At 40.1% G+C, this 12,116-nt stretch overlaps 1 protein-coding gene across 2 annotated transcripts in view; it reads left to right on the forward strand.

Moving 5' to 3' along the window:
• The window catches only part of LOC126198471 (AT-rich interactive domain-containing protein 4B-like), a 159,032-nt gene that overhangs the window by 91,467 nt on the left and 55,449 nt on the right, over positions 1 to 12,116 (forward strand). For both annotated transcript variants that reach the window (XM_049934821.1, XM_049934831.1), the window contains exon 14: positions 8,272 to 8,507. In XM_049934821.1, coding sequence (XP_049790778.1) covers positions 8,272 to 8,507 — 236 coding nt within the window. The remainder of the gene's footprint in view (positions 1 to 8,271; positions 8,508 to 12,116) is intronic.

Here is a 12,116-nt window from a genome sequence, read left to right on the forward strand (position 1 = left end):
TAACAACAAACTGCTTCCGATGAGCATGATGCCACAATTGTTTACATTGGGTTCATTTTAGCTGTTGCCAATGGGCTCGTGTGCATGCACAGCTGGATCGCATACGAGCAGTACCGTCTCCTGCTTCCGGCTACAAGAAGTGTTGCCGTTAGCTGTATTGCCAGTAGCAACAAGCAGAAAAATCACGCATGTGCAGTTTCAGATTTCTGATTTTATTTTTCAATTTATTTGAAACAGTGTTTCATTCCACACTGTTGGTTACATCAACTGTTTGCTGAATTTCAAGTGCACATTTTCATATTCTGGTACATATGGCATTATACCATTATAAAGAACCAAACATGGAAATTATACAGTACTGCTAAACCAAGAAAATTTACATCCCAAAAGCTTAATATCAGACTGGAGCCAACTTCATTATGCACTTCAAGCTAAATTATGTATTTTAGCATGGGTATGAAATCCTGATGCTCTTGTAGTAGCCTCTTATGTCCTGTTTCTTTTATGATGTAATGTAAGATCTCTTAATGCTATATATGTACGAAGATATGGGCTTCCTATGTCATTCTAGCTGCACACAGGCAGTAACACCTGTTTCCTGGCACACTCTGGCAACTGCTGAAACAAACCTATTTCTAACAGGTCACAGGAAAGTATTGTGAATGGTGGTGGTTTGAGAAGGGTTACTTTGAAAGTAAATTTCCTTTTATGCATGACGAATTATGTTACGTGTGAGAATGTTAGATGAATTTCTTAAATCACAGTGTGTTTGACTCTCATTTAAAACTTAAACACTTTGAGGACGAGCCACTTAAAAGAATTTTGTGCCTGTAACACCAGACATTTATGTCATTATATAAAATTCTACTGGCACTTTGTGTGATGTATCTTTAAAGTGTCACCCACACAAAAAACAAGCTGTATTATATGTGAATGCTCAGCTTTTCTTGTAGCTGCACTATGTATATTAATTGAAACCAGTAACTTTTCCTATTTGAGTGTTCGCACTACTTAACAGTGATGTTACTATTGGCTGACCAAATCACGTGTTCTATGATTGGCTGGTGAGATCATGTACCATGATCTATGATTGGCTTACAAAAGTGCATCGCAATCTCTATTCCAATGCTTCAGAAATCAGAAATTAAGGTGCTGTGTTTTATAGAATTCAAATTTATATGTTTGTAATATGAAAGCGTGTGTGCGCGTAACTCAGAAAAAAATTAAGCAGTTACTTGCATACTGGGTTCCATGATTAAAGTTCCAGTTTGAAAACATTAGAAAGACAACCACTGTTCAGAAAGACATCAAATTTGAACTATGTATTACTCATGCAGGGGAAACCTCATTGGAGGGTAGGGGCCAGGGACCCAAAGTTTACAAATAGATGCACTGTAAATGTCTTACCATAAATCACAGTATGATGGCTATGGTTCGAGTTACACTATCTGTACTGTTTGATGTGTACGACTGCACGAATTCGACAGTCAACAGTTGTGGTACTGTTAGCTAGGTAAGCCTATCCACCATGGCAAGGTCTTACCACATCAAATGGGGAGAATTTGTTTTTAATTGTCCTGTGCCAGAAACCACTTCGATAGCAAAATGACGTTGGTGTTTAATTGTCCTGGGGCCAAAAGCTGCATAAAAGGCAAAGTGACACTGGTTTGTAATTGTCCTGTACCTGGTGCAAGACATATTCAGTGTGCTGTTCACTGTTTTCTATCAAAAGTTGAAATGCTTCTACAGCAGCCGCTTCAATGGCTGTGCAATTTGTGGAGGAGTGCCATATACAGAAAAATGATCATACCCCCACATCCATGCTATTGAAGAGTTATAATTACAGTGGTGTGCAAAAGGGTGACAATACAGTTAACGGGACCCACAGGACTGATATCCTCGAGCAAATATGCGATACAAATAAGTGGTGCCATCAACTCGCACTACACAGTCACCTCTGCAGAATGAAATATTACTTATTGCTGTGCGTGCAGATTTTCTGTTCCCCTTACTCTGCAATTCTGCATATTGACATGCCTTTGGGTATGGTAACAGGCTTCGTCTGTCCACAGAATGTTCCCCAGCCATTTCGTGTCTCCTTCCGTGCGAGCAACAAATTCCAGATCAGACGTTTGTCTTGCTGGGAAGTCAGCAGGGAGCAACTCATGAATGTGGGTGATTTTGTATGTATAGCAATTCAGGATGGTTCATATGATTTAATGCACCGTGCTCACAGGCATTTCCGTGTTCGGAATGTCCCATTCACTGCATGTTCACACATCACTGCTCAATCCCTCCTGCAGTGCTGTGGCCACATCTTTAACAGATGTCGGATCAATTGCTTTCCTCTCTCTGCCACATTGCACTTCACAGGAACTTGTCGTTTCAAATTTTGTAATCATTTTCTCCAGACCCTTAGCAGACATTAGACCAATGCCTTTTTTCATATCCTTGAATGTCAGAAACTTCTGCTGGGCTACTGGCACACACTCACCGTTCTTGTAAAAGAGCTTTACCAGCAGCATGTGATCCTTCATGGAGACAGTTATGTTGGGTGTCTCGGACGCAAACTGTGGAACATCTGTGGTCCTATGTATCTGATTCCCCCCCCCCCTCCTCTCTCTCTCCCTCCCTCCCTCCCTCCCTCCCTCCCTCCCTCCCTCCCCAGTCCCCATGATGTCAATAATATGATGATTATATTTGATGTCATTCTGGGCACTGGTTCTGAAATCCCTGTGTTAATAGGACATAGCGGATGAGGTTTTATTTGTGGAAAGAAGCCAAAATAAGTTACTGCCAGTTGCACTCAACATATAACACAGGGTTATTTGGCAAGCGTGATAGTGTTACAGAGATGTTTAACAAACTCAAGTGGCAGACTCCACAAGAGAGGCGCTCTGCATCGCGGTGTAGCTTGCTGTCCAGGTTTTGAGAGGGTGCGTTTCTGGATGAGGTATCGAATATGTTGCTTCTCCCTACTTATACCTCCCGAGGAGATCACAAATGTGAAATTAGAGATATTCGAGCGCACACGGAGGCTTTCCGGCAGTCGTTATTCCCGCAAACCATACACAACTGGAACAGGAAAGGGAGGTAATGACAGTGACACGTAAAGTGCCCTCCGCCACACACCATTGGGTGGCTTGCAGAGTATAAATGTAGATGTAGATAAACTTTATTCGTTAAAACACACAATCACGCAAGCAAGAATCACAAACACTCGAGGTTTTAACGAAAGACCTCTTTTGATTTCATTTAAATCGGCTGAAGGCGATGTCGAAAATCCAAGACACAAGGCCTAGGCAAGGAATTGAGGTACAGAAGTTCTTCTGGAGGTTTCACTTCTTTAGGGTGAAGGCCATACAGCATGCAGAAAACAATTTTACAACTTAAGGCCTAAAGGAAAGAGCTTCTAAATTTCAACCAAAATAGGCTAAAGGCTTTATCCTAAAATGCTTCACATAAAACTCGGCTGAAGGCCACATACGAAACCCAAACAATCTCACGGCTTAAAGCACAGACAAAGAAATTTCAGACATTTAATTTAAGCTCCATCCGACCCGCAAAATTGACAAGACGTAAATAGCACAACGTAGTGGATACTTGTGCCCAATCCAGCCAAGACAGAATAAACGCCCAAAACTACAAACAACACCTCAGTTGTCAAACTACTTGCTGTGCTGGACAGCATCAACATGAGGAAAATACACTGCCGAGAACTATGTCAATGCCCAGGGCAGGTAACCGGAATGTCAATGGCCACAAGGCAGGAGATACTGCTGGTACACTTCATTAATGAAGGCATGAATTAAATTAAGTTAAAAACCACACAGGAAGACGGCTGCAATTCTAGCCAACTTCAATGCGCATACGTTGTGGCCACGGGAATCTCCCAGAAAGCGACAACCAGGATCAAATGAAGAGTTGAGGCTTGATAGTAGGTTAAATGAGCACTCAACTTTAGTGTCAAGGATCGGTGGGCGACGAACTTAGTAACCCTCACAACTCCAACAGCGCGTGCACGCCGCCAGCGGCTCCGGCCTGACTACGCGCCACGGAGACTTTCTTGCTGCTCTGCCCCAACCGACCAACTCGCACACAACACACACGGAAAATATATCCGCCACACCAAAGATAGTACAGCAGTACTAGTATCGAGACACTGTTGCTGCCACTCACAGAGGGAAGACAGCAACATTATGGCGGTAACCTAAGAAGAAGTAAGACACCACTGGGCTGTAACCAATGATAAGAAAACAAGGCATGACGTGAGCCAGCCACGGCTCAGGTTCACTCTCTCTCTAAAGTATTTTGAAACTGGAACTTTGTGTACACCCTATACCTGGCATTTGTATTAAATATGTAAAACAAGGCAGAAAGAGGGAGGAAGTTATTTACATTATAAGTAGTATTATAGCAAAGGGAATTATTTCATCGTACTGTGTTTCAACTCCCATGACAGATTATATTTTGCATGTTGTTGTAATTTTCTTACTACGTGTATGATACAAAATCTGCAAAAATTGGCATATATAATTTTGGTTGTGTACGTTTCCTTCAGTATGTTGAACTTCCAAATTTCTTGTGTCTCAGATTTTGAAATTTAATTTTGAGGCTCAATATATACGGTCCAACATGGTTACATGGTTGTCTCTCTCTCTCTCTCTCTCTCTCTCTCTCTCTCTCTCTCTGTGTGTGTGTGTGTGTGTGTGTGTGTGTGTGTGTGTGTGTGTGTGTGTCACAAATTTTTTGTGACAGTCTTTTTTTTTTGTGCTTATCTGCAACATAGCATCTCTGCTATATGGTGAGTGGCAACTTTCCTTTTCATTATGTTGTTACATTCCATCCCAGATTTTCCATTGTTTGATTAATAAAAATATTTAATTTGTATGGTAAATTTATGGTACTTGCAGCATTAATTTATGGAAAAAGAGCCAAAATACCATAGATTTCGTTTGGAAGCTGTCTCAAGCAATCAAGAATTCCAGTCTGTAGTTCGGAGTAATACATTCAACCTGCCTTGCAGTATCTCATGCACAATGTTGTATAAATTGATTTACTTACGTTATTTCAAGTATCCCCAAAGAATGTAAGTGTAAGATATCTGGAGACACCAACTAGTTATGTTGTAAAGTTTCAAGATAATATACCCAGGAAATATTTATCTTCCAGGTCACACTTTATTCCTTTGGTGAAGTTATTGCTTCTATCTGTTTCTAGAAAAGCTGACAGTTTATAATACATTACAGGTACACTACAAGTCTGTGTCCTGGCCCCAGCCCCCCTTATTCCCCACCCCAAACTAGTAAACTGATGTGTGTAGGCTGGGTGGATTTTAGTAATTACTCATTCACTGTCACATCTCTTGCTCTCAGATCAGTAACTGGAGTTGGGTCTGTTGACAGACTTAGAGGTGGAAATGTTCCTCACTTCTAGTGTCACATTATCATCTTGTGCATTGTTTTTGGGGCAAAATAATAATACAGTCTTCCGCAGTTATAATAACCTGAATGCTTCACAGTTCTCATTTCTTATAAATGAGAATTAAACTGTAAAATTGTCATTGCTAACTTACCTGGTAGAAACAGTCACAAACACATCCATTAACTGAGATGGTGGGTTGGCTTGTAGTTTGCTTATCATCTTAGCAGTATTTGGGTAGTTTTTGATGCTCCTGTTGAAGTACGTTTAAATTGTAGCTCGAATATTTTTGCATAAAAACCATCAAAATTTTGTTAATAAGACAGAGTTATAACATACGTTCATTGCATTCAGTTACTCAGTCAGAAAGCAACCATCAACTTGAAGGCTAAACAACTAAAATGTTTGTCATAAGTACTGGAATAGCTCCATTGAATCTAATTATTGGCCAGCCAATCTGTCTGTATGTATATTTACTCTTTTCTGAAGTGAACTCCCTCTTTGATACAATTAAGAACGTAGTTATCATATTCAAAAGGAATATTAACAGATTTTGGAAAGGAATATTAACAGATTTTGGACAGAAGATGTGACAGCCGATAAATCAAGGAAGCCTGAAGTAAGATGTGCACTCGGAGTCTTTCACAATGGCATGCTTCAGTAAAATATTATCGGTTTACAAGCTATGTCATATCGAATAAAACACCCGAGCTTTCTATAACTGTCACTGCCATTGTCATCAGGAGTTAAAATGACTGACTGCCGGGGCTGGCACAGTGTTCTGCTTATGTAGATCTGGGACCTTCAAGAGAGGGCCGGAGTGATGCACGAGTGGAAGGCAAGCTACAAGCTGCCGAACTTGTCTTCCACGCATGCACCACTCTGGACCCCTCTTGAAGGTTCCAGATGCTGAGATTACATCTGTATAAGCAGAACACTGCTAGTCTTGACAGTCAGCGATTTTAACTCCTGATGACGATGGTGGAGACAGCTATTGAACGCTTGAGTGTTTTATTTGAAATGATGAGGCTTGTAAACCGAGAAGATTTTACTAAAGTAGGCTGGTCACACAGTTTTAAAAACCATTTTAATCTCAAGAATTCAAAATTTTTAGAGTAATTGCCTTAATTATGGAAATTCCAAACACTCTCGCAAGGTTAATAAAAAATTCATAATAACAGTGTGCCGATAGTGGGCTGTTAGTATTTTTAGGAGAAATATTGAAAGATGGAACTAAAAAAAAGTCGTTGGTCGCAGATTTAAATGAAAGGTAAAGTTATAGAAAAAATGGGAGACCCTGTCTCATAACATTTGTAATGTACCTGCTAGATGCTGTGCCTTTGGTGCACACTGGCAGCTTCATTTAACCACATGCTCAGTTGAGCATATATCTGCTGACATTTTTGTTACTTAAATAATATGCTAATACTTCAGAGGGCCACTTAACGTGAGAGACTGTACTGGTACTGTCACTATATTTACAAATTGATGCTGTTGTAGTAAATAGAGAACTCTTATTATAATTTGTCCACCAAAATTCATTGTAATTAAACTAGTCGTGAGGAAAATAAATAATAAAATCTAACTTACTAATTCATATTAATACTCATATGAACACAGAAACAGTATCGTTCGTAGACACTTTGCACATATGATGAGTATGCACATACATTGGTTTGTCAGTAAAAAAAATTACCCTAAATATAAGTTCATGTTGCAAAATCTGGTTGTGTGACAATAATTGTCCTATACACCAGTACATCAAGGGGAGAAAGTTCTCCAACCTAGTAGCTAATGAATGTAAACCAGTCCATACAAACAGTAGCAGTAGTAAGCTATGTTTGACCAGCAGTGACTTCTACACGGTCAAGGCTGAGTCAGTATGACCAGACTTGAACATAGTTTACCCTTGAACATTAATTAATTTAGATATACTAACATTCATATTAGTCACTTTCAACATTTCTAACAGTCATGTGTATAGCGTGATGCCAGTAGTAAACATAATGAACATATTGATGTGCAGGACATTTATGGTTACACAATCTGAAGTTGCCAGCACAAACTGATATTTCTGCTAACTTCTTCTTTGATAAAGCAATGCGTATCTGTACTCATCGTATGTGTAAGTTGCCTATAGATGATACAGTTTCTGTGTTTGTTAGAGGGTGTGGTATCCATAAAAAATATTACCAGAAAAAAGTGTAGATTGTGTTAAGATAAATGTAGCACAAGTACAGAGATTGCTAACATTGTAGATAGAAACAAATAGGGAACTGGAAGAATGAAAAGACAGTTTGGCTATAAGTGAGAAAGTGAATGGCAGTAGGATGGGGAAATTTGGTGGAAAAGATGGATGGGTGTACATTTCCACTCTCTGCCATTCTTATTTGTACAGTTTCTTGTTTTCTGAGCCATTTCATGCTCTCCAAATAGCTGAAATTAATTATCTTGTCAGACAAAACTTGAGCTTAAACTAAAGTCTCAAGAACTCTGAAATGGAACCTTAAATGATTGAAAATTATAACTGTTCATTTCTCTTGGTTATTTAATATTCCATTTGTCTATTCCTATATGGAGATCATTTATCAGTTCCTCTTTTACAATATTCTAGTGGTATTATTCTCTTTTCATTAGTATCTAATTTTCAGAATAATATCAAGGCATTCTGGAATATAGGTAGTAAGGTTTATTTTAATGCATTTCGAATGCTTGCCTTTTATCTTTATAAGAAATGTCTTTAAAATAAAATAAGTTTTTTGAAATGAACTGTTTATATACTTTTTGATTAATGTATTATACAAACACTTCTCTCTGGAAAAATGCATCTCCTTTTCTTTTTCCTTGAAGGTACGCAATAAGATTAAAGAGGATACATCGAATCAAACAAAGAAAGAGTCTCCAATTTCACCACAAGGGAGGGAAAGTCGTACACCATCAAGAGAAAAAGCGCCAATGTCACATTCACCTCGTGCACCTGTGAAGAAAGAGGACAATTCTTCCGCTGTACTCGCCTCAGATTCACCATTGTCAGGTCCAAAAAAGCGAGGTCGTAAACGCAAGGACACGGAAACCAACCTTGAGGAGTAAGTAAATTCTTAACCTCTGACTTAGAGTAGTAGTCTAGAATCTCTCCAAAGCCTGATTAATGTAATTGGTTTGATCTTGATCCCATGTTCCATTACACGACTAGACAAGAGATACGTGTCTTGTGAATCTTCCATGTTAGTTAGTTTTGTGTTCCATATATAATAGAAGTTGTCAATGAGAATCCTTTTTGGTTTATTTTCAAATTTAACTTTGCTGTCTGTCAGTTATTTTATGTCTATAGTAAGAAAAGTTCTGGTGAGATGTAACTAATTTAGGATTAAAGGAGTCCACTCACTAAATAGCAGAAGGGTTGAGTCATAGACAGACATACACAAAATAGGACGAAAACTCACTAGCTTTCGTAAGAAACTCTTTATTCTTTGACGATCTAAAGTAACCCTCTCCCCCCCTCGTCCCCCTTCCCACACACAAAAACCTGTGCTTCTACATTGTGCCAGCTGATACTCAATGGACTGGGTGGAAGGTTTTGTCAGGTGGGGTGGGGGACAGACAGACAGACAGACAGAGAGAGAGAGAGAGAGAGAGAGAGAGAGAGAGAGAGCTGCAAGTGGGATCTGCAGTTTGGGATGGGTATCTAGTGGCTCAGAGGGAGGCACCAAGCGCATAGGATAGGAATGCGGGAGAGAAGAGTGGCTGGCACAATAGATAGGCATGTGGCACACAATTGCTGAAGCTGGTGAGGTTTGATGAGCAATGAAAATTATGTGGAGACATGGATTGGTTAGGGGATGACAGGTGGAGGAGGGAGGGGGGGTGGTGAGTGAGTGGAAGGTGTGGGAACAGTAAATTAGTTGGGCTTGAAGCCAAGACAATTATGGGAGTGAAAAATGTTTTACAAGGACAATGCCCACCTTTGTAGTTCAGAAAAGCTGTTGCTGGATGGAAGGATCCACATGGCATGTGAAGCAGCCATTAAACTTAAACATGTTGACTTGGCAGCATTTTCTGCTATTGGCTGGTGAACTTTGTTCTTGGCCACAGTCTGAGAGTGGCCATTTATCCTCAAGGACAGCTGGTTGCTGGTCATAAACAAATAAAATACTGTCCAGTGATTGTAGCACAGCTGGTATATAACATGACTGCCTTTACATGTTGCCCAGCTTCTGATGGGATTGGATATGTGTATTACAAGAATTGGAGCAGGACTTGTTGGGTGGATTAACTTGGGTTGTCAATAGGGATATGACCCCGTGCCAAGGGGTTGGAAGTGGAAGTGGCATAGGTTGGGTGGGTGACGTAGTGACAAGGAGGGCCCTCCTGTGCATGTGATTCTTGGAGATGGTGGGAGGATTAGGGATTTGTGAGGATATGACATCGGAAATCTGTTTGCATACTATGTTGGGAATGAGTTAGTACCTCTCTGTGAAGGTGTTTGTGATACTTCAGAATGCTGGTCAAGGGAATTCCTATCGCTACAAGATGTTTCCATTGGTGTCTGGGCTGTATGGGAGCAATTTTTTGGTGTGGGTGGGGTGGCTGCTGTCAAAATGCAGGTACTGTGGGTAGATAGTGGGTTTAATATGGACAGAGATATGGATCAATGTCCAGAAAGGTGGTGTGTTGGGACGAGGAGGACTTCGTGAAGCAGATGAGAGAGATGCTGGGGTTGTGGAGGAACGAGGAGAGTGTCTCAGCCCTGGGTCCAGATCAGAAGAGATCATTAATGAACCTGAAATGACAACCATAATGTGGTGTAATGAATGTAATTTTTTCTTCTGTTGTAAATGTGTATGAGGGGCATTCAATAAGTTATGCATTTTTTGTCTTGGCCAATTTCATTTGAAATTGCTTTCGCCCTTGTAGTTTCATGAAATTCTGATAGGTGGCTGTGCTATATGTGGCCTTGAAAATAGTGGCTGTAACCCAAGTGCGTTCCAAGCAGAGAGCTGTCATTGAGAGTAGTTTTTTAAAAAAACAGAGCATCGCATATGCTTATAGGCACTTCAGAATGTCTACAGAGACCCAGCAATGAAGAAAAGCATGGTGAGTCAATGGGCGAGGCAACTGTCGTCATCGCAAGCAAGGTAGCGCAAACCTGTCAGATCTCGCACATGCCGGCCGGCGACGCATAGTTGCAGTGTTGGAGTGTGCAGACACTGTCATTCAAGGTGATTGTCAGATAACAATCAGAACCCTTCCTGCTCAACTAGATGTTTTTGTGGTAGTGCTGACACTCTCACCAATCACTTGACACTCAAAGGTGTGCGCCCACTGGGTTTCTTGCTGCGTAACAGAAGACTGTAAAGAGCAACGAAGGGCCATCTTTGTGGAACTGCTTGTGCATTACAAAGCTGATCGTGACAATTTTTTGCCGAACATCATCAAAGCAATGGAATGTGGGTTTATCACTTTAAACTGAAAACAAAACAGTAATCTACAGTATGACATCACACCACACCACCTCACCTCCCAAATAAAAGTTTAAAGCCAGTAAAGTCATGGTAATGGCCCTCTGGGACTCTGAAGGGGTTATTCTGTTTGGTGTCCTTCCTCACTGTGCAACAGTCAACTTGAACTTATTGCACTACCCTCAGGCAATTTAAGAAATGACTTCAGTGTGCTCATCTCCACAAAAATACAAATGAACATCTCCTTTTGCATGACAACTCAAGGCCTCACACAGGTCTTTGCACCTGAGAGGAGCTCACAAAACATAATTGGACTGTTCTTCCTCATCTACCCTACAGCCTGGATTTCATGCATTCTGTTTCCACCCTTTTATGCCAATGAAGGATGCATTCCGCAGGAAGCAGTATGTGGATGATAGGGAGGTTATTGATGGAGCAAGACTTTGGCTCCGATGTCAACCAGTTAGAGTGGTACCATGTAAGCATACCAGCTCTCCCAGTGAGGTAGCCTAAGGCCATTGCCTTGGATGGATATTATGTTGAAAAATAGGGTTTTGTAGCCAAAAGATTGGGGAATAGTATGGTGTATTGGAGACCTGAATAAAAGGAACTGCTTTCAAAGAAAAAACTTGTATTTTAGTACTTAATGAACCCACCTCATACATTGTTGTTCCTTTCATACTGCAGTGGATTATTTATGACAAATTACATGGTGCAATAAATATACTGTGAATCGATAGTAAAAATGTCTTAACTTGTTGAACAGATGTTTACAAGGTGAGTGTGGGTTTCCATCACACATTATTCTTACAGCACATTTTTGAGCAGTGGAGATTTTATTTCTTTAAGATCAGTTACCCCTGAACATTATTATATATGACATTGAATGAAGATACACAAAATATGTCAACTTACGGATTTCTCTCTCTGGATTTTCGATGATTCAAAGCGTAAATGGGGCTGAATTACGTTGTTTTATGAGTTACAAAATGTTCTGCTTCTTGTTTACATTCATATCAATATGGGTGCCTAAGAATTTAAGTTTTCACCCTTTTCATTAGTTCCTCACTGTGTTACATTTACCATTGGTTTAGTACCCCTAGACATGCAGAACAGAATATGTTGTGTCTTTTTAAAATTGAGGATGAGACCATTTGGAGAAATCACTCAGTGATACTTTTAAGAAAATAATTTACCATTTCTTCTATTGCTGTATGTATGTTTGGATTGATGACA

Source organism: Schistocerca nitens, chromosome 1 (genome assembly GCF_023898315.1).
Source record: "Schistocerca nitens isolate TAMUIC-IGC-003100 chromosome 1, iqSchNite1.1, whole genome shotgun sequence".
Lineage (NCBI taxonomy): Eukaryota > Metazoa > Arthropoda > Insecta > Orthoptera > Acrididae > Schistocerca > Schistocerca nitens.